Raw genomic sequence first — 27,312 nt, forward strand, 5'->3', positions numbered from 1 at the left:
AGAGAGCAGCATCGCTGGGAAAAGGAAGGGAGTTGTCGGATGAATGGGGAGAGAGCAGCATCTTTGGGAGAAGGCAGGAAGGGAGTTGTCGGATGAATGAGGAGAGAGCTTTGCTGGGAGAAGGAAGGAAGTGAGTTGTCAGAGGAACGTGTAGAGAGCAGCATTGCTGGGAGAAGGAAAGGAGTTGTTGGAGCAATGAGGGAGCAGCATGCTAGGAAGAAGAAGAAAGGGAGTTTTTGGAGCAATGAGGGGAGAGCAGCATGGCTCGGAGGAGGAAGGGAGTTGTAGCAATGAGCATAGATTAGCATTGCTGGGAGAAGGAAAGAAGGGCGATGTTGGAACAATGGGGAGAGTGCAACAATGCTGGGAAAAGGAAGGGAGTTGTCGGAGGAAAGAGGAGAGAGTAGCATCATTGGGAGAAGGCAGGAGGGGAGTTGTTGGATGAATGAGGAGAGAGCTTTGCTGGGAGAAGGAAGGAAGTGAGTTGTCAGAGGAACGTGTAGAGAGCAGCATTGCTGGGAGAACGATAGAAGGGAGTTGTTGGAGGTATGAGGAGAGAGCAGCATTGCTGGGAGAAGGAAGGGAGTTGGAGCAATGAGGAGAGAGCAGCATTGCTGGGAGAAAGAAGGAATGGAGTTTTTGGAGCAATGAGGGGAGAGCAGCATGGCTCGGAAGAGGAAGGGAGTTGTAGCAATGAGCATAGAGCAGCATTGCTGGGAGAAGGAAGGAAGGGAGATGTCGGAACAATGTGAAGAGAGCAGCAATGCTGGGAAAAGGAAGGGAGTTGTCGGAGGAAAGAGGAGAGAGCAGCATTGCTTGAAGAAAGAAGGGATGGAATTGTTGGAGGAATGAGGAGAGAGCAGCATTGCTGGGAGAAGGGGTGATGTAACGAAAACCAAATGCTGGAAAAACTCAACAAGTCTGACAGTATATGTGGAGAGAAAGCGGAGTCAAATGAATTTCTCTCTGCAGATGTTGCTCGACCTGCTGGCTAACTCCAGCACTTTCTGTTTGGGATTTCCAGCATCCGCAGTTCTTTTGTTTTAAGAAGCGAGTGTGTCGTGTTGCCTGGATTGCTGTTGTGACCTCCCGCCGCGAGGGTGCGCTCCGCCGCTGTTGGCCGCTCCGCTCTGTGGAGCCGCGGCGCAGCTCAGGCCGGAGTAAGCGGATCCTGGTTGTCACTGGTGGCACCAAGTCCGCGCCGTTGGTCAGCGCCGGGTGCTGGGCCATGTAGGTGTCCCGAGAACGGCCGCGCGGTTACCGTGAGGCCGCTGTTAGATAGTCCGGGCTGACCATCAGCTTCAGACCGCAGTGGCTGTAACTCCAGACCGGGGCTTACTCTTTGTGGGTGAGTATTGGCAGTGAGCAGTGGCTGAATCCTGGATGGAGCCAGATCAAAGAAAAATGAACTTATTCAAAGGAGATAATCATTTATTGGGGGATGTTGTGGTAATATTTCCAGTTACAGGGTAGCTGGACAGAAGAGGGTAACTCTACTGTTTAGGCCTTCAGAATTGTTTGATCCTGGTTTAGTTTGTGAAATCTGAATCATCATCTGTAATTTCTGACGTCGATATTTGTGGATATCTCTCCATTCAAGATATATAATAACCAGAATGGCCAATGATGCGAATTGGGAAATAATCTTAATAATTTTAGCCATCTCGAACTGTCTTTGAACTTGTCTTAAACTTATTGGGGAGCAAAGTTAGTTCTCTCTTCACCAAACACACACACGCAATAAATGATGTACACATTGAAATAAATTTTTCCTTCCATTTTATTTTCAAGTCTAAAGTAGCAGGCGCGTCTACGTATGTTTGAAAGGCCATTGTCAGAAAATAAATTCCCAAGTTCTTCACAAAAAGTATCAAGCATTTCATTACTGCCAAAGGGGTGCCATGAAGGAGATTGGCTAACAGACTGAGCCAGGCAGGAGTATGCAAGAACACAGCAAGCCTGGCAGCATCAGGAGGTGGAGAAGTCGATGTTTCGGGTGTACCCTTCTCAGGATTTACATCTGAAACGTCGACTTCTCCACCCCCTGATGCTGTCTGGCTTGCTGTGTTCTTCCAGCCTCCTACCTGTCTACTTTGGATGCATAGAATCCCTGCAGTGTGGAAACAGGCCCTTTGGCCCAACAAGTCCACACTGACCCACTGAAGAGTATCCCACCCAAATCCATTCCCCTACTTCATTACTCTACATTTACTCCGAACTCATGGACCTAACCTCCACATTCCTAGACACTATGGGCAATTTAGCATGTCCAATTCACCTAACCTGCGATTTTTAGATTCCAGCATCTGCAGTTTTTTTTTGTCTCTAACAGACTGAGCCACCATAATTTTAGGAGCAGAAGTAGGCCATTTGGTCCTTCAAGTCAATAAGATCATGATTGATCTGTTAATTCTCAATCTTGGTATCATATTTATTTCTGAGGCACGCTTCTGATTGCATATCTGCAACATCATGAAACCTGCCTATTTCTACCTTTATTCTGCCTCAGCACATCTGTAAATCCCATACCATGTCTTTGATGCTTTAGATTTGATTTTATCTAATCTAACGCACTGCTGCCCAACCTCAATATTCTTCCCTTCCTATAGGTAATCCAAACTCTGCTGGCCATCTCCTTATTTGCACCAAGTCCTGGTCACCAATGACCACTGTGCTCAATGATATAGATTGACCTAATGCCTTGATGATAAAACTTATCCTTGATTTTAAATTCCACAGCCCCAATAATTTTGGCTCTCCCTGCCTCTAATTTCTTTCACTTGCACAAACATTTGAGATAATTGCCCCTTCCTAATTCTGGCCTCTTAAGCAATCCTGATTTTAACTGTTCTGATGTTCATGTGTGATCAGCTACTAATGCTCTTAAAATTAGAAGTCCTATATCCTCCTGCCCTCCTACACAAAATGTCTTCAACATCTTCTCCCATCTCTCTATTCCTTAACATACTCTTCTTTGATCATGTTTTGACATCATCTTGAGTATTGCCATGTGAGGTTTAGTGTCATTTTTCTTCACAGTATAATACTCCTGTGAAGTGCCTAAGTAAGTTTAATTATTTTAAAAGTACTATATAGGTTGTTAATTTATCCATCCAGAAATTCTCGAAAACCTATCTGCCAGTTAGGAACAGAGGATCAGGAGTATGCTATTCAGTCCATCGAAAGCCTGCTTCATCATTCAATTAGATCATGGTTGATCATTACCTCAGGATTATCTTCATATCCATTAATGTCATTAGAATCCCGAAACCTATTGATTTCTGTCATGAGTGTGTTTAATAATTAAGCTTCCACAGCACTCGGGCAGAGAATTGGTAAGATTCACTACCCTCTACGTTAAATTCTTACTCTTAATCTTAAATGGCCAATTTGTTGTTTTGAGGTTATAATCTGTAGTTTTAGACTCACCATTCAAGAGAAGCATCTTATCTATGCACCCTGTCCAAACTTATAGAAATTTGCTGTGCATTTCAGTAAGATCACACACCTCTTATTCTTTTAAATATGAGGGAATGCAGAAATAGTCTCCTTAGTCGCTCATTGGAAAATTCTGCCATCCTAAGGATTAATCTGGGAAGTATATTCCTCTTTGGATAAGGGAACCAAAACTACACAAAGTAATCCAGATGAGGTCTTAGTAAGCTTTATACAACTCCAGCAAGACATTGTTACTCGAGTAATCAAGTTTCTTGTGATGAAGCTACATGTAATTTGCCTTCCTAATGGCTTGCTCAACGGTAGCTCACGGTAGCATTTCGTAACTCCTGAACAAGGATACCCAGCAATTTCCCACTAAACCGTGTGGCTGTACGTACTGATTGCAGCATTGACTTCCTGTTCTCGACATCCTTGCTGTGTGAGGAGCTCAGAGACCTATGCAGACAGTAAGAAAATTAGAGGGAATACTGATACCCAGATACGTACTTCCCAACCCCTCACCATTTTAGATATATTCTGCCATTATACACTTATTCACATTATTTTCCATCTGGTATGTCCTAGCCTAATTCGTTGTAATGATAATTTCTTGGCTAATTTCAGGATCTTTGCCTTTGTTACTCTATATGTAAGTCCATTCCTTATCTTGACAATTTGCGAATGCATTTTTCTCCTGATACAAATTCTACATGTTTTAATTAGTTCCCTTGAACTAGTGTCCCTCATCTAACTTATCCAATTTATTTGAAATAATGTTTAAATTTAACTTTTCTGCTCCCTTAATTTGTTTATGTACTTTTATAAGATCAATTTGTTGCATCTGTTAGACTAGTTTCTCCCTAGCCACTCATTTAGTATTCAGATCATGTGAGTTCTCTTTATTGATAAAAAATAGGGAAAGCGCTCAATTGAAGTCATACACTCGCTTCTAACTAATAAATACTATTACATTCATAGATAGAGAAACTCATTCATACTGTTGTTTTTCACAGTAAGATGCATATTCTTACAATCCTTGAATACAGTGCTATGACTTGATTGGGAATAGTGTTCCAATAATTATACCCCACTATGCCATAATCATCACAAAACATATAAAAATCCCAATGATTTGATTTATTATTGTCACATGCACTGGGAAACAGTGCAAAGTAATGTATTGCATGCTAACCAGATTAATCATATTTTACATTAGGGTAATAGAACAGAATGCGGAAATCAGTATTACAGCTACAGAGAAGGTGCAGAGAAAGATCTACTGTAATATATGAGAGATCATTCTTAGGTCTGATAACAGCAAGGAAGAAGCTGTTCATAAATCTGTTGGTACATGTTTTCAAATTTTTGTATCTTCTGCCTGATGGAATAGGGTGGAAAAGAGTATAACTGGTTTCCCGAGGCAGCAGGAAGTATGGATGGAGTCATTGGAAGGAAGGCTGCTTTCCTTGATGGACTGGTTGTATTCACAAAACTGTAATTTCTTGCTGTCTTGGGCAGAGCGGTTGCTACACCAAGCTGTGATGCATCCAGATAGGATAGTTCCTATGATGCATCTATAAAAAGTCATTGAGGACATGCTGAATTTCCTTAGCCTTCTGAGGATATAGTGACATTGACTTACTTCTTGACTGTAACGTCAACATGGATGGACAAAGTTAGATAGTTGGTGATATTTACTCCTAGGAGCTTGAAGCACTCGACCACCTCTACCTCAGCACCATTGATATAGGCAGGGGCATATCCTCCACACTCCTACTGAAGTTGATGACCAGCTCCCTTGTTTTGCTGACATTGAGGGAGAGATTGTTGTCTTTATACCATGCTTCTAAGCTATCTATCTACTTCCTGTAGTATGTCTCCTTATTGTAATCCTCTAAATAAATGGCAGTTCCTTGACCAAATGGAAACTCTTAGTGACGCACAGCTTGGTTGGTGTCATCAGAAATTTCGTCAGAGCTGAATTTGGCTACACGGACCTAAATGTACAAGGAGCATGGAAAAGCACTGAATATGCTTGTGGATCACCAGTTTTGAGGTTTATTGTGGAGGGGGTTGTTGTTGCCTTTCCTTACTGATTGCAGCCTGTGGGTCGGGAAGTTGAGGATCCAGTTGCAGAGAGGAGAACAGAGTCCTAGGTCTTGGAGTTAGGAGATGAGATTTGATGGAATTATGATGTTGAAAGTGAAGCTGAAGTCAATAAACAGGAGTCAGACATAGGTGTCCTTGTTATCCAGATGTTCCAGGGATGAGTGTAGGGCCAAGGGGATAGGACGTGCTGTGAACCTGTTGTGACAATAGATGAATTAGAGCAGATCAAGGCACTCTGGGAAGTTGGATTGATGTATGCCATTACTAACCTCTTGAAGTATTTCATAATGATGGATTTCAGAGCCGCAGAGTAGTAGACGAGACCACCAAAACACAATTTGTCTGACTGACTGTGATTCGAGATGAAAGTAAACTACTCTAGGTTCCTTCAGTGGCATAAAAAAACTATTTTCATTGTATCTCACTTGAATTTAGTATGAGTAGTAAGAAAAAATATACACCTTCTAACTCCCAAACAAAAACGGAAAATGTTGGAAAAACTCAGCAAGTCTGCTAGCATCTAGGAGGAGAGAAACATCATTACATTTCAAATCCATAATGACTTTTCTTCAGAACACACATAGCCATGATTAAGACAGACAAAAGACAAATGGTTTATGATGTAGTCCATGGGTGGGAAAGAATCTTGCGGGGTAAACAAATTTCAGAGTTCAAAAGTCTAACCACAAGCTGTAAAGTTCTTTTTCGGTCCTTTTGATTTTTGCAGTGGTGAGCTGCAATTGTTGGTATGGTGACAGTATCCCTGGGATTCTATGATTGATCAGCTGAACTTAGATCTCATCTTGCAAAATTATTCCTTTTCATCTTTGACATGTTCTATCTTTTTTGGAGAGAGAAATGCTGTCTGCAGGCTCTTGATGTTTCACTCTCTGCTGCTCTTGACACTTACAGTTTTTTTAACACTCTTCAACTCAACCAATGAGATGTTGCCAGGTAGAATTTCTTTAAATTGAAAGATCCTTGATTCTTTGGCTCAGTGGTTAGTACTGCTGCCTTAGAGCGCCAGAAAACCGTGTTTGATTCCAGCCTTGGGCGACTGTCTGTGTGGAGTTTGCACATTCTTCCCGTGTCTGCGTGGGTTTCCTCTGGGTGCTTAGGCTTCCCCCTACAATCCAAAGATGTGCAGGTTAAGTGAATTGGCCATGCTGAATTGGCCATAGCGTCCAGGGATGTGTAGGTATGTTAGTTAGGAGTAAATGTAGAGTAATAGGTTAGTGGAATGGGTCTGGGTGGGTTACTCTTCAGAGGGTTAGTGTGGACTGGGGCCATATGGTCTGTTTCAGCACTATGGGGATTATGATTAACTTCTTCATGGAATACTTGATTTTCAAGTTGCAAATCTTTTCTAAAAATTATTAAAGCACTCCATACCCCACTTCTGTTTATTGTCCCAAAAAAATTATGATCTCTCATAACTGAAAGAATACTGACTCTGTAGTCCCTATCCTTTTGCTTATTGTAGCCTTCTGATTAACACAACTGATATCAGAATGCCATTAAACTTGAAAAATCAATTAACCTTTGTTACAAGTACATCATCTGCCTTATGCTCCCTACAACCCTTTTTATGTGGGCCTCAAAATTAAAGTGATGAGATCAAAAGCCTGCACTAACCAAACTCTTCGTCACTAAGAGTTTCCATTTGGTCAAGGAACTGCCATTTATTGAGAGGATTAATAACTCATGTCAGAATCATGACCTTAATGTTAAGTAACCACTTGCTGCCCCCTTTTTCCCCCACTTATGGGACATGGGTATCACTGGTAGAGCCAGCATTTATTGCCTGTCCTTATTTGCCCTTGAGAAGACCGTGACAAGGTGCCTTGTTGAATTGTTGCTGTCCATGTCCTGTAGCTATACCGTAATGTCGTTAGGAAGGGAATCCCACAATTTGATCCCATGAACATGAAGAAGAATGATATATTTCCAAGTCAGGATGGTGAGTGAATTAAAAGAGAACTTGCAGGTGGTGTTTTTCCGATAAACCTGCTGCCCTTCCAGATGGAAGTGGTCATGGGTTTGGAAGGTGCTGTCTAAGGATTTTTGGCAAATTTCTGCATGCATCTTTTAGACAGTGTTGAGCCTGAGCATTGATGATGAAGTGGCTGAAGGTTTGTGGATGTTGTGCGCATTAAGCTTCTTGAGTGTGGTTGAAACTGCACTCATCCAGGCAAGTGGCGAATCTTCCATCACATTCCTGATTTGTGTCATGTGGACAGGTTTTGGGGTATTAGGAGATGAGCTACTCACTGCAATATTCCGAGAGTCATAGAGTTCTGTGGCACGAAGCTCACCCCTTCAGCCCAAAGTGGGGCATGCCGACCAAAGTGTCTATCCACGCTAACCCCATTTCCCTACACTTGGCCCATATCCTTCTAAATCTTTCCTATCCATGTATTTGTCCAAATGCCTTTTTAAATGTTGGTATAGTACTTGCTTTGACTACTTCTGCTGGCAGCTCATTCCGTATGTGTACCATCCTTGTAAAAATGTTGCCCTTCACGTTCCCTTTTATTCTTTCCCCTCTAACCTTAAACTGATGCCATCTAGACAATAGATGCAGGAGTAGGCCATTCTGCCCTTCGAGCCTGCACCACCATTCAGTATGATCATGGCTGATCATCCTTAATCATCCTATTCCTGCCTTATCTCCATAACCCATGATTCCACTATCCTTGAGAGCTCTATCCAACTCTTTCTTAAATTAATCAGAGACTGGCCCTCCACTGCCCTCTGGGGCAGAGCATTCCACACAGCCACCACTCTCTGGGTGAAGAAGTTTCTCCTCATCTCTGTCCTAAATGGTCTACCCCGTATTTTTAAGCTGTGTCCTCTGGTTCGGCACTCACCCATCAGCGGAAACATGTTTCCTGCTGTCAGAGTGTCCAATCCTTTAATAATCTTATATGTCTCAATCAGATCCCCTCTCAGTCTTCTAAACTCAGGGGTATACAAGCCCAGTCGCTCCAGTCTTTTAGTGTAAGGTAGTCCTGCCATTCCAAGAATTGACCTCATGAACCTACGCTGCACTCCCTCAATAGCCAGAATGTCTTTCCTCAAATTTGGAGACCAGAACTGCACACAATAGTTCTTGATTCCCCAACACTGGGAAAAAGACTGAGTGTATTCACCCTATCCTTGCATCTCATTATCTAATACACTGTATAAGATCCCTGCTCAGCCTCAAGCCCGAAAGAAAACAGTCTTAGCTTGTCCAACTGTTCGTATAACTCAGACCGTTGAGTCCAGGCAACATTCTTGTAAATTCCTTCTGCACTATTTCCAGTAACATCCTTCCTATAGCAAGGTGACCAGACTGAACACAGTACTCCAATTGCGGCCACACCACCATTCTGTACAACTGCAACATAACTTCCCAACTTCTCTACTCAGTGTCCTGTCTGATGAAGGCCACTGTGTCAAAAGTCATCTTCACTGCTCTGTCTGCCTGTGACTCCACTTTCAGAGAACCGTGCACCAGAACTTCAAGATCCCTGTGTTCCACTACACTCCTTGAGGCTCTACCATTCACCATGAAACTCCGACCTTGATTTGACTTCCCAAAATGCAAGACCTCACACTTCACTAAATTAAACTCTATTTGTCATTTCTTGACCCACTTCCCTAGCGGATCAAGGTCCTGCTGCAGTTTCTGATAACCTTCCTCACTGTCCGTGATACCATGTATTTGAGTGTCATCTGCAAACTTACTAATCATGCCTTGTACGTTCTCATCCAAATCATTGATATAGGTAACAAACAGCAATGGGCCCAGCACTGACCCCTGAGGTACACCACTATTCATAGGCCTCCAGTCTGACAAGCATCCTTCTACTATTAACTTCTGTTTCCTACCATCAAGCCAATTGTGTATCCAATTTGCCAGCTCCCCCTGGATTCCATGCGATTTAACTTCCCAGAGCAGCTTACCGTATGGAACCTGGCATGATGACACAGTGGTTAGCATTGCTGCTTCACTACAGCAGGGACCTGGGTTGGATTCCTGCCTCGAACAATTGTCTATGTGGGGCTTGCACATTCTCCCTGTGCCTTTGTGGGTTTCCTCCAGGTGCTCCGGTTTCCTTTCACAATCCAAAGATGTCCAGGTTAGGTGAATTGGCCAAGCTAAATTCCCCATAGTGTTCAGGGGTGTAGAGATGTATTAGTCAGGGGTAAATGTAGGGTAATAGGATAGGCAAATGGGGCTGGGTGGGTTACTCTTCGGAGGGTTGGTGTGGACTTGTTGGGCCGAGTGGCCTGTTTCCACACTGTAGGGATTCTATGAGCTGATCCAAAGACTTTCTGAATTCACCTAGTCTATATCTACTGCCCTGCCCTCATTAACCTTCCTCGTCACTTCATCAAAGAACTCGAACAAATTTGTGAGGCATGATCTCCCTCGCACAAAGCCATGCTGACTACTCCTAATCAAATCCTGTTTGTCCAAATGCGTATATATCTTTTCCCTCAGAATCTTTTCAAGTAACTTACTTGGCCTCTGACCTGCCGTGGTAGCCACTGTATTTATATGAGGTAAAAACAATGACTGCAGATGCTGGAAACCAGATTCTGGATTAGTGGTGCTGGAAGAGCACAGCAGTTCAGGCAGCATCCAAGTAGCTTCGAAATCGACGTTTCGGGCAAAAGCCCTTCATCAGGAATAAAGGCAGTGAGCCTGAAGCGTGGAGAGATAAGCTAGAGGAGGGTGGGGGTGGGGAGAAAGTAGCATAGAGTACAATGGGTGAGTGGGGGAGGGGATGAAGGTGATAGGTCAGGGAGGAGAGGGTGGAGTGGATAGGTGGAAAAGAAGATAGGCAGGTAGGACAAGTCCGGACAAGTTATGGGGACGGTTACTGAGCTGGAAGATTAGAACTAGGATGAGGTGGGGGAAGGGGAAATGAGGAAACTGTTGAAGTCCACATTGATGCCCTGGGGTTGAAATGTTCCAAGGCGGAAGATGAGGCGTTCTTCCTCCAGGCGTACGAGGTATATGGCTCGTCTAGTTTCATTTCATGCTGTTGATTTGAACAGGTCAACACCATGCACAGTCAAGTGTTGCACTCCTATTCCTGTTGAACAGTTTGTACCAGTGCCCTGAAAAAATTGGAATTGTATACAATGAACCTCTTTGTTGCATGCCTCAAATATCCTTTCTATATGCCAAACTAAACTTGCAGTGTTGTATGTATTGAAACATTTTATGTGTAATGCTTTCTACTGATGAGTTAATTGATGAAATTCTGAAGATGCACATGCTAATTATTGTTGTACAAAAATTTTGTTAGTCCAGTTAGGAAAATAATATTTTTCTAGCATTCACATTGCATTGATAGCTCACATGGTAACAAACATGTCATTGCTTCTCATCAAGACAGATTAAAGAACTTTTTTGTACCACTTATATAGCTCACCAGGATATCCAATTGAACTTCATGTTTAATAGATAACTTTTTTGTGCAGACCCCATTATAGAGGCAAATATAGCAGCTAATTCATATTCAGCATTATCCTGCAGACAGAAAATGTAAGGAAAAATAGTTTTTTATGGTGATTCAGGGATAAATGTTGTCTTGGGCATCAGGAAAAGTTCTTGTACTCTAAATTTTATATTCAGTACGCAAATGTTTGGGACCTCAGCCAAAAGACATTTCTGATAATCCTGCTTTCTTATATCCAATTATGTTGCACTAATGGCTTTGAATCCACAGCACATTGAACTGAGCTGACATTTAGGTTGCTTTCAGGGATTCAGGGCATTGAGTAATGTTAAGCCTTTAGCATGATTCAGACTGTTGCTCAATATTTTTTAGGAGATTGTGGAAGAGATGTCTGTCATGAATCTTCTTTTAATTTTTGATTTGTTCATCCAAGAACTGTCAAGTTGAACTCTTGGAATGTTAGATTTCAAAACTGCCTCAAGATTTAAGGCTAGCAACAAGATTTTTATTTTAATGTTCGTAAAGCTGACATTATTTGTAATTTGTTTAAGTGGAACTAATATTACAACCAATAAAATGCATCCTTTCTTTTTGACCCATCTCATGCAGTCTACTCAGACGGATTGTAAATCTCTGTGGTTCTGATGCACTTCTTGTATTCTTTGCTTTAAAATAGTAACCCATCGATTAAAAAAAAATCATTTTTGGATTATTACAAGCATTCCTAACTTCCAGAAAGATCTGAATTTAAATATGCAGAATAGATATACATTAGTCAGTAGTCAATCTACACCGGATAAACATTAAAAGCAATCACCAACCACTGATGCAACAGCCTACTACTTTCCTACATCGAGACTTCCCCTTACATGTTTATTTTATTATTTTTGTATTTCTTTTTGCAGGATGTTAACCTTTGCTTCATGATATCTATTTCCTCTTGGCATTAAAAGACTCAAGGTTCAAGTTCCACTCCTGAACCTAAGCTCCTCATCGTTGCATCTGCTTTTGCTGTACTGGTGGGAGTCATATGCTGTTACAGGTACTGTCTTCTGGATGTGATGTTAAAACTTTTAACAACTTCTAGTGTGAAACATGGAAAAATATTTAGTGTGTAGATTGACTGCAATCTTATATTACAATTTTGATTATGCCTGAAAGCGCTAATTAGCTTTGAACTGTTTCCAGATGCAGGATGATGTAAGTGTCCTATAAATGTAAGTTCTTTTCTTATCATTGAATTTTTTTTATTCTGAACACATTAGTCTGACTAACATATCTAAGGTAAACTCAGTGCCCTGGTTTTAAGATTGATCAGTGTCACCGCAGTATTTTTAAGCATGGTCTATTTTTCTTTATTGCCCAATCTAGTTTACTGAGCTTATCAACTCTAAATTTTCAACTCTAAATATACATTTGTCACGTAAATTGCCTGAATTTTCTGCAGGGTTTTTTCGATTTCTTCAGCAGAAGATTATCAGAAACAGTGAATTTGCAGAAATAACAACAAGAATCTACTTGTTAAGTCATTCAGTGAATTACTAACTCTTCTTGAGCTTCTCCTTAAACTTAGTCAGCCCAGTGATGTGTCTTAATTAACAGCAGCAGAACAACCCATTTGGCTTAACGGATCTGTGCTCAACCTCAGACTTCCCTCACTGCACTTCATCAAATACTATCTGCCTAATTTGAAAAGAAACTTTATTTTCTAATTGCATGTCTGTTGTAGCTTGAAACTAGGAAGTTTAGTTATAATGGAGTGTAGAGTGTGCTGTAAAACTGTTACTTATTGATACTACAGATCTCTTGTTGGAAACAGACAACACATTACAGCAGTAATAGTTGACATGCTGCATGTTCACTTTTGCAATGCCCTCCCTTTTGGTCATTTTGTGTATGTAGTTGTCACTGTTCACATTTACTGGTCTCCAAGTCTCAATAATCCCTATCAGTACCTCAGCTCCCAAATAACTGGGCATTTCTCTATGAGAAGAAAACATATACTCCAGATCAAGTAAGTGGAGAGTCTATAGGTGTAGATTTCCTGCAGTATGGTCCTTTAACCTTGCAAGATTTGTTTGAGAGATACTGGGGAAATGTGAATTGAAACAAAAAGGCGGATACTCATGTACCTCCATTTGGTTAGGAAGAGTCTTGTGAAAGGAGACCACTATGGAAATGTGTATTAGGAAGAAAGAACATCTTGTCAGAAATGTCACGGTCCAACAAAGACGAGCACAAGGCTGGAAGAACACAGCAAGCCAAGCAGCATCAGATGTTGAAGAAGTCAACATTTTGGGTGTAACCTTTCTTCAGAGTTACTTTGGGGTCTTGAAGAAGGGTTACACCTGAAATGTTGACTTCTTCAACATCTGATGCTGCTTAGCTTGCTGTGTTCTTCTAGCCTCCTGCTTGTCTACCTTGGATTTTTTTTGTCTCGAACCAAGGTTCGAGAAAGGCACAGTGCATTGCACTTTTCATATTTGTATGATTTGTTCAGTTATGTATTATAATTGTGACATTAATGCTGTGCTTTCAATTATCAGATTTAGTCGTGGAAAACATTGAAAGGAATTGGAAGCAAAATGTCGATCATGGGCTTAAAGAAGAAACAACCCAAAACTTTTAAAGTTAAGGTTATCACCATGGATGCAGAGATGGAATTTAGCTGTGAGGTAGGAGAGAAAGTTTGTTTTTGTCTTGTAGAAAGAAGAAACTTGAATTTCTGTCAAGTTTTGTTGTGTCGGTGGTTTGTCTAAATTCTTTGAAGTGCTACACGGGCAAATCTGATCGTCAGTTTTTGTACAGGTATATGAAGATCCTATCGAAGTAAACTGGAGCTAAACAGATGTTGTGAGTTGACCAGGATATCATGTAGGGACTGTGTAATGCTATCGGGGAGGCGAAGACATGTTTGGTTGAGGCATCCTGCTGGAGGTGATGGAAATGGCAAAGGATGATCTTCTGAATGTAGAGACTGGTGAAGTGAGAAATGAGGACAAGGGGATCCTTATCTGGGAAAGAGGGGAAAGGATGAGGGCAAGAGTGAAGGAAGTGTTGGAGAAGTATTATTGACTTCCAATTCGAGGCAAGATAGGAAGTAGCAACAATGACTTCATCATTGCACCAGAGAGAGAGCTGTTGTTGGAGTGTGCAAGTAAGATTGGAACAAGAAACATCCCACACACCCCACACAAAGACAGATATAGCTGACAGATATGTGGGTACACATAATCACATCTTGGTCTTGGCGAAAGTTAAAGGAAAACTTGTTTCAAGTCAGAACAGATTCAATCAAGCAAAGGAGAGCAATGAGGGTAAGGACTATTCAATTCTTCTTCCAAGGAAGTAGCATAGAGCCTCATATCATCCTAACGTTGGGTGTAGTTGGATTGCACATCTATGGTGAAGAGAAGGTAGCCAGGGCCAGGAAACCGGAAATTATGGACTGGTGTACAGCTTCAGAAGTATCACAAATATAGGTGTAAAGAGGAAAAAAAAGAACCACAATGGGGAAAAAGAAAATTGGGTGGGGAAGGAACAGGCTGAAATTATGGATCTAGGCAAAAGGCCTCCTTTCAATGCACACCCTTCTTACAGGATGACAAGTTTATTTAGGCAGTTTCTGTTATAAAGATGGATGTAGAAATATAAAGTAAGCATAAAATTAAATACAGATCTTGCAGGTGCTCCTTACCTAGTAGTAGGAATGAACAGAGTTTCCATTTTGACATTTTCTGTGGTGGACCTGAAGGAACAACTTCACACAATAAAATTCATTTGAATCTTTTCAGTTTTTTGGACAGTCTCTGGACTATAATGATTCTGTTTAAACAGTTGCAGTACAGGGCAATGATTCTAGAGTCTGTTGTGTCTGTACCAGTTATCATGCATCAATCTAGTTTTATCCAATTTCCCACCAGTTGACCCACTGTCTTTTATGCAATAATGTTTAACTAAATACTTCTTAAATGTGGTAATGGTTCCTGCCTGTACCACCCTTTCAGGCAGTGAGTTTCAGATACCCACCATACCCACGTGAAAACATTTTTTAAAAATTCTCCAAAAACCTTAAATCTATTCATCTGGTTGTTGATATCTGTGACCAAGGGGGAAATCTTTTTCCAATCCAACCTATTTATATCCTTCGTAATTTTCTAGATTTCAGTATGCGTTCCCCTCAGCCTTGTGTGCTCCAAGAAAGGCAACCCTAGCCTATGTAGTCTCTCTTTATAGCTGAAATGCTTGAATATCCTTCAAAAATAAAGTATTAATATGATTCACTCAATCTGTGTTCTTTTCCTCCTAGTTATTTTTGAGTTTTCTTTCAAGCAATGCTGTGTTGCAACTGCCTGACTGTTTACAGTATTGTGATGCATCAGTTGGAACCAGCGTTGTTGCATTTCTGTGTCAACAGAAGCCCGGTATCATGATCTGAACTCCAGTCACCAGTTTTGACTTTCACCAGAGCTGTCATATTTTTGAAAAAAGCTTTTGCAATAGTAAATGAGTGTGTCTAACAAAGATTTAACAAGTTACTAAATTGTTAGTTATTACCATCACCCAAACTGCATTATCCCGTTCATTTCTGGGAACAATGTGATTCATGTTGTAAAATTGTTTCACACTGCTGACAGCTTTGTTAATGATTAGGGCCTTCAAGCAGTGTGGTGGCAACTGATCTTATCTTTATCAAACTTATCAAAATTATTCTTTCTGGGAGAGAAATTGATTGTTGTTAATCACTGTTGTTTGCTCTTAAGTGAATATCTCGATTTGGTAATGAATGAGGCATTTGTTCAGTTATTGGGTGGTAAGGTTAGCTTCTCCTGCTGTCACATGATCTTTTGCACTTAGGGACACTGAGGCTATTTGAGACATTTTCATGTTTGTGTGAAATCAATAATGTTAATTCTCAAGGAGGATTGAATAAGGAACCTTCCCAGTTCCTGATCCACAGTGGTCAGTACTCTCTGCTACTGAGCAATTACAGTGACATCCAAAACTAGTTGTTCAGACTAAGAAATAAATGTTTTATTTTATGTTTTTTAGGTGAAATGGAAAGGAAAGGATTTATTTGACTTGGTGTGTCGAACAATTGGATTGCGTGAAACCTGGTTCTTCGGCCTGCGATATATTGTAAAAGATACATACGCATGGCTAAAAATGGAGAAAAGGGTATTTAAAAGCGCTTTTAAGAAGTATTATTTACATAAATCACAAAACTATTTATCAAATTTGAAGCTGTTTCAAGTTGTTAGTGAATGATGTTTCAATGAAATTCTTAGATTTTAAAAAAATGTTTAATGTTGATTTTAGGAAAAAAAATTATTTTCTTGTTTAACAATGTGTTGAGTTCAATGTGAATAGTGTTTTTGTACAGATGAATCGGATACTGTTAAAAAAAGACACACTTTGTTGAAGCTTTTCCCATTAAGATATTTTGCAAGAATACAAATTCAAGAGGAAAACCAACACTCATGTCTTTTTACTTGATAGCAGCTTCCTGTTACTAGAGATCATTACTTGTATTGCTACTGCATATTAACAGCATGAGGTGGCTAGTTTCACCTGTTGCTCAACCTTTTGAGATGGCATCTTCCAGGGTAATCTGAGGTATACTGCCATCAAGCCAAAAAGAAATTCTTTCCATCATATAAATGAGTAACGTGGTATATGAAATTCAGAGCAGGTGTGATGTAGGCTGCACTTCACAAAAACTGGCGGATTGTATCAAACAACATGATTCTTCAGTTACATCAAGCAAAGTACAAACTGTGTTTAATCAGCTCACACTTGTAAAACGAATAGTGCAGTCACTAACATTAGATGTGATTCTGTAGTTTGACAACATTAGCTAGGTATTCCTGAAAGTGTGAGGAATTACACTGACAATCAGTTTAAGATTGTCCAACGGGCAAGCACTCTGACTTACTTGTATGTACTGGAAACTACGTTTACTAATACATGGGGTCCTGATCTTTCAGACAGAAACTCATACACGCACTGTGCCTCAACAAAATAGGTGATACCCATTCACAGTTTCATTTCTTAGGGCAGTGACCTATCCAGTTAGAGTTAATATGCCTAATTTAAACTTTAATAACTCCTGTCAGTTAACTGTCATTAGCTTTTCTTTGCATTCTCCTTGACAACACCTCTACCAAACAGACCTTACTTGTCTGTTGATGAGCACTGTTTTCTCATGCAATTGAAATATTAGTTTCCCTTGAATTTGTATTGTTGTGAGACGTTCTGATAAGTGCAAGACAGAAGGATTTGAAAAAGTGTTTTTTCAGCAATGCTCCAGTTCTGACTACCAAATTACCATTTAAATAGAATATACTGAAAGCCATCATTCAATCTTAAAATGTTTGATGAAGAGAATAAAATAGTAGCTCAATACTTTATAAACCTCAGAATAGTTGACAACTTTGGACAATGCCAGAAAATGTAACAGAGGGGTGGTTAATAAATATGGTCTAAGCAGTAAGTTTGTTGGACTTGAATGCATTCCTCTTTTTTTCATTGCAATATGCATAATAACTTATGTTGTAATGTTATGCCAATAAGCTGTGTGCCTGCCTTTTGGTGTCCATAATGACTTTAGTTAGGTGCAATTGGTAAAAGCATTGCAAGTTATTAACGTAAATAATAAAACCCGGTTGGGAGTGGTGTGTATCTGTAAGAAAAGTAGAAATAGTGTTTCAAGTACTCATCAGAAAAAGAAACATCTATGAGAAGAGGAAGCTAGCGTTAATGTTTCAGGGCAATCACCTCTTGACAGGCCTACTTGCAAGCTGCTGATCTGCCTGGTTATACTTTAAAGATACCTTTAAAAACTGTTTAAATAAATACTTTATTTACAATAACTAGTTATCCAAAACAAAAGGTTTCTTTGTTTGAAATGGAAATGCTGCCAAATTCAATATCAGTTCCAGACCCAAGGGAAGAACGTGCTCCAGGTACATATTCTACTGTCACCACTTCACTATCAACAATTTAAATTTTTAAAGTTGTTCACAGATTTTTGGTATCACTGTTTGGGCCAGCATTTCTTGCCTATCTCTAATTGCCATGGAAAAAGTGGTGGTGAGATGTCTTCTTAAACAGCTGCAGTTCTTAGGGTGCTGGAACACTTTAAAAGGGAATATTGGTGAAAACTGCTAAATTTTTGGTGGGGGAGGAGTCGGTGGGGTCTGTGGAGGAGAGGGAGGCTACAAATGAGAAATAACAATTTTAAAACTGTCAACTAAGAAATATGTAGCTAACTGGGAGCCAGGAAAATTTGAAATTACTAATGTAATTAATTCCTTGCAAATGAGGATAGGAACCCTAGCTTAAAGCTGCATAAGGTTTAGGCTCTACTATATGGGGCAAAATGTTGCATGTACTCTTGTAATGAATACTCAATTGTTAAATTGAATTTTGAGTGGCAGTAAAATGTATAATAATTACCAGGCTAAAATGTTCTAGGTTTATGCGTATGTGGAAATACATTAGTTGTGATCATACCATTCTGTGGAAATTGGTGGTGGTTTTGTTTGTAAAAGTGTGTCTCAGTCATTTTCCTTAACTCCTTTTAACTTTTAAAAACCAAAAGAACTGTGGATGCTGTAAATCAGAAATAAAATGTGTTTCTTGTTAGCCAATGATTGTGATTTTGTACCAACTTAGACATTGTTGAAATTAATGCTTTCCTTTAACTTTCATTGAGTTCTGATAATTTTTGAAGATATTGATGAATTCTTCTAATTTTGCTTCAGTATGAATCCAATACCCAATATGTCAACACAAATACAGGAGATGTTGTTAATATATGACTGTATCACCTAATAAGTAAGAGAGAATGAAAAAATGCTCCATGAATACCATACAGTAGCCCTTGAGACAATCTGTAGCGGAGCCTTTTTTGAGTGGAGGTTTGGAGGTGAATTTTGAGTCCAGCTTTAAGTAAATAAGGGGCATTTGTTTACTGACGGACTTTTGTACACAGGTGTTGGATCAAGAGGTTCCCAAGGAGGATCCAATCACATTTCACTTCTTGGCCAAGTTTTACCCTGAAAAAGTAGAAGAAGAACTCGTCCAGGAAATCACGCAGCACCTTTTCTTTCTGCAGGTCAGTGTGTGCAAAATCACATGAATGCTTTTCTCTTGGAAGTTTGTTTTGCAAAGAAGTTTACCAGAAATGGTTTGGTTACCTGCAATAATAATGCTCAGTTCTTATCAATGATTTGGACGCTGTATCCATTGATAGTGTTTCTGAGAACTGAACCTTTTCTAAATTCTGTTTGGATTTTACATCCGGTTTTGGGGTCAAGCATGTTTTTAGGTCCTTGGGAACAAGAGGTTCAGTATATATACAAATGAAATGTATTCAGTTTTTCCACTCAGTCAAGGAAGGGCAAATCAAGATCATGACTGTGCATGTGACTGTGCTTCTTTGGTAAAATGTAAATAGACTATTAAACTATTGAAGAACAATCAAACTGTGAGAGACCAGTAGAGTGGGAAGGCAGCTGAGATACTGCAGGAGATTGACATTGAAGTTGAGTTGATGAGAAACTGCAATTTTGTTTAAATTGTAGGGAATGTGGCATTCTATATTTTACAAAACTTTTCATAATAGAGGACTTTCTGAAACAGAGTCTCAAGAGAAGTCACATATAAGAGTTATTAGCTGGGCTGATTTGAGCTCAACCGTATTAAGCTTGAGGTGCAGTTGGAGGTAAAATGCACTGTTCCATAGTAGGAAGTGACTATCCAAAGCAAGGTACTGGGAAACTCAGTAGTTGGAGGAATAGATGAGTAATTTTAGAATTAAACTTTATGTTTTAGCAATTCGGTTAAACAACATAGAGTCAGTGAGAAGTATTTGGAGAAGACAAAGATTTAATTGAAAATTAGATTAGATTAGATTAGATTCTCTACAGTGTCGAAATAGGCCCTTTGGCCCACCAAGTTCACAATGAGTAATCCACCCAGACCCATTTCACTCTACTAATGCACTTAACACTATGGGGCAATTTAGCATGGTCAATTCACTTGCCCTGCACATCTTTGGACTGTGAGAGGAAACTGGAGCACCCAGAGGAAACCCATGCAGACACAGAGAATGTACAAACTCCACATACACAGTCGCCCAAGACTGGGATTGAACCTGGGACTCTGGTGCTGTGAGACAGCAGTGCTAACCACTGAGCCACCATGCTGCCTTGTTCATACTGAAAGCGATATTTTAAAACAATTCAGTTTTGCAAAATAATTCTGTTTGTAAGAAGGTGGATAAAATAGCAGGACCTCAAAGTGAATCTTGAGTTCACTGACAGAATGAATATGATTAAGACAGCTAGTGGATGGCTGTGAGTCTGACATAAGAAGAATGTGTTCAGATTCCTCAGGTTTATTTTGTATTAATACTTTGTATTAATGGGGTGGCTTTGAATGGAACAGAGTTGGGACCTATGTCTTTGCAAACTGGTTAACTAGATTTGTGGGGAAGGGTTTAACTAGTGTGTTGTCGGTAAAGGAGAAGACTAAACTGTCAATTTGAAAGACAGAAGAAGTTTTAGAAATAGATAATAACTTAGTAAAATGGCAAAAAATATTTGAATAGTATTAGACAATTAATGCCGCAGCACAGGCTGTGCAGGACATTGGTTGGGCTATTTTTGGAATATTGTGTGCAATTCTGGCTCCCTGCTATGAATAGGATGTTGTGAAACTTGAAAGAGTTCAGAAAAGATTTACAAGGATGTTGCCAGGGTTGTAGGGTTTGAGCTGTTGGGAGAGGCTGAATAGGCTTTGTCTGTTTTCCCTGGAGTGTCAGAGGCTGAGGGGTGACTGTTATAGAGATGTATAGAATCATGAAGGGCATGGATAAGTAGACAAGGTCTTCTCCCTCAGGTGAGGGAGTCGAGAATGAGAAGGCATAGGTTTAAAGTGAGAAGGGAATGATTTAAAAGCGACCTAAGGAGCAACATTTTCATTTAAGTGGTGGTGTATATGAAATGAGCTGACAGAGGAAGTGGTGGAGGCTGGTGCAATTACAACATTTAAAAGGCATCTGGATGGGTATATGCATAGGAAGGGCTTAGAGGGACATGGGCTAAGTGCTGGCAAATGGAACTAGATGAGGTTAGGATATCTGGTCAGCACTTTTGATCCCTTTGAGGTCGAGTTCTTGCTTGAACGTACCATCTCAAAGGTGCAGATGACACAAGCGGAGTTTTGGCAAATGGTGAGGAAGACAACAAAAGACTTCAAGTAGATTTAAGTTGGCGGAATAGGCAAAGAAGTAGTGAATACAATTAATACATTTTTGTGGGCCAGGATAATAAAAAAACATGAAGTTAGCCTGTGCTTACTGCAAAGATATAGTTGTGGATGGAGAGAGGACTGCAAAAGAATCCAATCTGTAGATCAAAAGAGATAGGACCAGGAGTAGTCATTCAGCTCCTCGACCCTGCTTCATTATATAATTCAATAATGGCTGATCCCATCATGGCCTCAACTCCACTTTGCCTGCTCCCAATTCTCCTTTAACTCACCAGTGAATAAAAATCTGTTGATGTCCTCCTGAAATTTATTTGGTGTCCCGTTGGCCACTTTAATTTGGTGCAGTGAATTTCAACAATTCATAACACTTTGACAAAGATAATTCCTACTCATCTCTGTTTTGAATCCGCCACTCCTTAGCCTAATATTATGACCTCTTATTCTAGACTGCCCTACCAGGTCTATTTTGCCAATCCCCTTTAGCATCCTATATATTTCAATTAGATTTACTCTTGTCCTTCTAAACCCTGGCAAGTACAGATCCTATTCTTAATCTGTCTTCCTGAAACAAGCCTTTCATCTCTGTAATTAATCTGGTGAACCTTTTCAGAACTGCTTCTAGTGCAATTACATCTTGCATCAAGTTAGGGGGCCAAAACTGTATGCAGTGCTCCAGATGCAGTCTCTGAAATGACTTGAACCATTGCAGAACAACCTCGGTTATCCGAACATCAATTATCCAAATTTCGGGTTATCCAAACAAGATCTCAAGGTCCCATTATTGTTATGAACTCTATATGAAAAACACGCTATGAGAAGGGACGCTTACCCACAATCACAGGACATCTACCAGAATGAAAACAGTTCTTTTGTAATGGCACATTAATGACAACAGCGCAACACAAAACTGATCTGCAACCTGAATTTCCAGTTCTTCCAGAATCTTAAGTACCTGTTCCAATCTGCAATGCCACACAGACTAATGTTGGATTCTTCTCCCCCCCCCCCCCGGTTGCCTGTGCTCTCCTTTTCCTCTCCCTCCTCTCTCTCTGCTGGTTACTTTCCCCAGGAGAGTGGGGCTGGGACTGAAATTCACTTATTGCAACTAAACAGGAGTTGCTTTATCCTCACGAGTGGAACCACACCTGCATGAATGAGTTAATGAACCTTTAGTTCATTTTTGTCCCAATCCAAAATGTTGAGGGGGTGAAAGACATCTGATGTCAATCATTGCTCAGGAGTTAGCACGAATACAGCATGCTCCTGAGTGGACAAAGTTCAGTTCGAATGTTCAGTATGTCTTCATTTGTTTACGATCAGATCAGTTATCCAAACAATCAGTTTCCGAACAAAATACTCCCCAGCCATCTCGTTCGGCTAATCGAGGTTGTTCGGAGTTTCCCTGCTTTTGTAATCCATCCACTCCTTTAGTAATGAATGCGAAAATTCTATTTGCATTCCATATGACCTTCTGTAGTTGCATACTAGCTGTGTACAACTTATGCATGATGATACCCAAATCCTTCACCACTGAAGACTTCTATAATTTCATGGAATATGTGTTCTATTAACTCAGCCATAAAAGTTGTGCTTGGATTTTATTACAAGATGGGGTATTGCCTTGGGTAAAGAAAATAAAAGCAGAGAGTCACAGCTGGCAGGATGCAGTGCTACTGTTGGTGGCAGCTAGCAGATCATTTCTCCATCTGTTGATTGCATTCTGGGAATTATGCAGTGCCACAGAGAAGAAATTAATTTTTCAGCTAAAGTAGCGAGCAATATGTCTTGAAAGAAATCTGAAAAGTCACTCATTAAAGGTGCAAATTAATATCTGCAACAAGTAAAGCTTGCTTAATTTATGTAGTTCTGACTGGATTAAAATGATATCAAAGCAAATTAAGAATAATGTTTCAGATTTGGATGTTGATGTGTGCCATGGGTTTTCCAATTACATTTGCAGAGTGAGGTTATTAAACATATTGGGTTTAAGTGACACCTCACTGATTTTTTTTTCTTCCAGTGTAAATTATGAACCATTTTGTTCCAATACATTTAGCTGACTCATATAATTAAAATCATTCATGTGATAGTCAAATTATAGATTCTTAATTTGGAACTAATTGCTGTTTTCACTTCTGTAGGTTAAGAAGCAGATTTTGGATGAGGAGATTTACTGTTCCCCTGAGGCTTCGGTGCTGTTGGCATCTTATGCAGTTCAAGCTAAGGTTTGTGCAAGATAATAAATTTGAAGGACTCCACTTCTGAATTTGAAAATGCAAGATTTACACCAGCCACTTTACTGCTTTTGCCACTTGCAAAGGATTGAAGTTGACATTTTTCTGTATTAAAGTGCTAATTACATCAGGTGCTGAAGTTTCCTAACAGAAAGGTCATGTCTTTACAGTCTTAAATTAGTATTTCTCTCTTTTAATTGGGCGATTAAGCATCCCTGTGTGTGGGAGACTATTTTAATTATGGTTGTAGAAGAGATATTTTGACTTATCGCCATGACCTAATTTGGCAGAGGTCCATAGAGTCGAGTGAAGTTCTAGGTGCCATATACCTAGAATAAAACTCGATAATTTCTCTTTGTGTATTGAGAGATAAAGGAAAGTACTGCCTTTGTCCTTGGTTGCAACCTGAAGCTTAAAGATTAAATTTGTTTCTGTGCTGCTATCACTCCTTTCGAAACTTCATCTTTCCAGGAATCTGTTTGAAATGCACAATAGATGTTTACTGACCCCTTGAATACGATCAAGTCCTATCCCATCTCCCTTTGCCCAGATCTGTCTGATGCACAGGTTATTTCCCTCTGACTTAAGACCACCTTCTAGATTGTCGGTCTAATCTAGAGCATTGTCAGTAAGGAATCAACAAGAAGCAGTTTGTTCTTTTGCTTCTGTCTGATATATTTTGCTTACTGGTTAATGCTCAGGTCCTGAGACCGACATTCAAATCCCACCATGGCAGCTTTTGTTTTATTTATTCACAGGATCTGACTATCTTTGGCTACACTAGTGTTTATTGGCCTTCCCTAATTGCCTTTGAAAAGCAGGTGGTGAAGTGTTCTCTTGAACGGCTGCAGTCCATGTCTATGTTTATAAATATGCTGTTAAGGAGGGGATCCGAGAATGGTGGAATTTAAATTCAATTAGATTAGATTAGATTCCCTACATTGCGGAAACAGACCCTTCAGCCCAACAAGTCCACACTGACCCTCTGAAGAGTAACCCACACAGACCCATTCCCCGACTCCCTACAAATGCACCTAGCACTATGAGCACTTTAGCATGGCCAATTCACCTGACCTGCACATCTTTGCACTGTGGGAGGAAACCGGAGCACCAGGAGGAAACCCACGCAGAAACAGAGAATATGTTCAAACTCCACACAGACAGACGCCCGAGGCTAGAATTGAACCCTAATGGATATTTCTGGTTTGAAAGCTATTCCCAGTAATAGTATTGTGCGTTAATCACCACACGCACCTTTAATTTGGCTACCTTTTAAGACATCTCACAGACAATCAAGTAATGAAAACAGTGATTTAAACTTTATTATAGGTAACAACCAAAGTAAGATCTCTCAAGTAATCTTTCAGTGCTGTACCCAATTAATGATGGAATCTGGCCAGAATTGCCAACGGTGTCTCTCTTTGAAAGTTTTTAAGATTATGTTGTCATAATATTAACCATGAAATTACTGTTGACTGTCATTAAAAAAGCAGATGTGGTTCTCTAATGTCCTTTAAGAAAGCAAATTTGCCATTTTCACCTGATCTATCCTGTGCTTCCAGACTCAAAATGTAGATAAAGTAGTTTTCTAATATAGCAGAGCAAGGCACTCAGTTCAATGTAATTAATGATGTAATAAATGCTGACCTTATCAGTAACACACACAATGAATGAGGAAATAATTTGTCTTAAAACTACATTTAAAGCACACCAGTGCAAGTTGGTATTTTAGCCAACTAGTTTTTACAGATGTAGGCCATGTCCAAAAGCAGTAGGGTTTGAGTGACTGGTGGCCTGGTGGGGTATTGTGATCTACCAGAGGAACATCATCAGCCCTGGTTGAGATCATGTCTCTGCCATTGCTTGCAATTTTGGAAAATTGAGAAGATTTGTAATTTGATTGCATGATTGTCAGCACATAGTTTACAATGCTTCGGGCAAAAGCCCTTCATCAGGAACGGCTTTTGCCCGAAATGTCGATTTCGAAGCTACTTGGATGCTGCCTGACCTGCTGTGCTCTTCCAGCACCACTAATCCAGAATCTGGTTTCCAGCATCTGCAGTCATTGTTTTTACCACATAGTTTACAATATTGAGTTCAGGAGTTGGGAGGTCATGTTGCGGCTGTACAGGACATTGGTTAGGCCACTGTTGGAATATTGCATGCAATTCTGGTCTCCTTCCTATCAAAAGATGTTGTGAAACTTGAAAGGGTTCAGAAAAGATTTACAAGGATGTTGCCAGGGTTGGAGGATTTGAGCTACAGGGAGAGGCTGAACAGGATAGGGCTGTTTTCCCTGGAGCATCGGAGGCTGAGGGGTGACCTTATAGAGGTTTCCAAAATCACGAGGGGCATGGATAGGGTAAATAGGCAAAGTCTTTTCCCTAGGGTGGGGGAGTCCAGATCTAGACGGCATAGGTTTAGGGTGAGAGGGGAAAGATATAAAAGGGACCTAAGGGGCAACTTTTTCACGCAGAGGGTGGCACGTGTATGGAATGAGCTGCCAGAGGATGTGGTGGAGGCTGGTACAATTGCAACATTTGAGAGGCATTTGGATGGGTATAAGAATTGGAAGGGCTTGGAGGGATATGGGCTGGGTGCTGGCAGATGGGACTAGATTAGGTTGGGATATCTGGTCAGCATGGACAAGCTGGACCAAAGGGTCTGTTTCCAAGCTGAACATCTCTATGACTCTCTATTCTTGTATGCCAACATTTCAAAGATTTAGTTTGAAACCTATTTTTCACAAGCTATAATGTAGATATTATGAGCACATTGTTTATTTTCCTTAATGGGCTGACTTGCATAGATGTACCAATGTGGTTTTAGGACTTTTAAATGTTCTGTAGGTACAGCATTCCTTCACAGCATATCAGTCAGCTGATCTAGGTTCCAGTGCATCTACCTCTTATTGTATTTTGTTGTGTTCAGTTGTTTGTATTTGATGGGACATCACTTGAAAATTTAAGCTTATGGTTGGTGCTTTCCTAATCTGGGTAGCTCAATTTAGAGTAAATAGACTTGCAAAGGGAGAGAGAGAGAGATGGGAGTGTTTGATGTGGGCAGGTGATAAGACAACAGCCTGAGTTTACAGTGAAAAGAAAGCTTCTGCTGTGATCGCTATGGCCAAGTTAAGGAAACAGGTCATAATTCTTTCTGCAGGGAACAGTGGATTGTTTGGAAATAGAAAAGTTGATAGTCATGAAGTGTGTTACTTGTGCCATGCAGAAACTGGTAGTTTGTGTTCATTTTTGGCATTTCTGTTAAAAGAGTTAGTTGAGCTAAGACATCCTTCTGCTTGCTGGATTTTATGCAAGATGGTGTTTCTTCGCTTAGGAATCTTGAATGGATGTTAGGACAGTATTTTCTTGTCTTGATCTTAGTCTGATGCAGCACCTAAGTTTCCAAAAACCCAGAGAAATGTGGATGCTGGAAATGAGGAACAGAAATTGCTGGAAAAACTCTGCATGTCTAGCATAATCTGTGGAGAGAAAGCTGAGTTAACATTTCAGGTCTAGTGATCCTTCTTCAGGACACTGGTTTGAAGTTTCTACCCTGCCTATCACAGCAGGTGGATAGTATGGGACAGAGCCTCAATTTGTAATTTTGATTCTCCCTTTTGAGCCTTTGTTATGCATTTTCTTCACATGGTGGACTTGTTAATTCATGTAAGGGGATGGAATTTGTTGGATTTTATTTAGAGTTGGTATAGATTATGAAATTACCAGTAATATTCTCGGACTATAGCACAGGAGCATGCTATTCGACTTGTCTTTTTCTCCCCGTGGAGTCCA

General features: G+C 40.2%; 1 protein-coding gene across 1 annotated transcript in view; it reads left to right on the top strand.

The window, feature by feature from the left end:
• The first annotated feature begins 1,126 nt into the window (after positions 1 to 1,126).
• Positions 1,127 to 27,312, top strand: part of nf2b (NF2, moesin-ezrin-radixin like (MERLIN) tumor suppressor b) — a 74,249-nt gene continuing 48,063 nt past the window's right edge. The window contains exons 1-6 of the mRNA XM_072589556.1: positions 1,127 to 1,348; positions 11,912 to 12,048; positions 13,553 to 13,681; positions 16,059 to 16,184; positions 19,003 to 19,125; positions 23,426 to 23,509. Of these exons, the coding sequence (XP_072445657.1) occupies positions 13,592 to 13,681; positions 16,059 to 16,184; positions 19,003 to 19,125; positions 23,426 to 23,509 (423 nt within the window). The 5' untranslated portion in view covers positions 1,127 to 1,348; positions 11,912 to 12,048; positions 13,553 to 13,591. The remainder of the gene's footprint in view (positions 1,349 to 11,911; positions 12,049 to 13,552; positions 13,682 to 16,058; positions 16,185 to 19,002; positions 19,126 to 23,425; positions 23,510 to 27,312) is intronic.

The sequence above is a fragment of the Chiloscyllium punctatum genome, chromosome 19, assembly GCF_047496795.1.
Source record: "Chiloscyllium punctatum isolate Juve2018m chromosome 19, sChiPun1.3, whole genome shotgun sequence".
Taxonomy (NCBI): domain Eukaryota; kingdom Metazoa; phylum Chordata; class Chondrichthyes; order Orectolobiformes; family Hemiscylliidae; genus Chiloscyllium; species Chiloscyllium punctatum.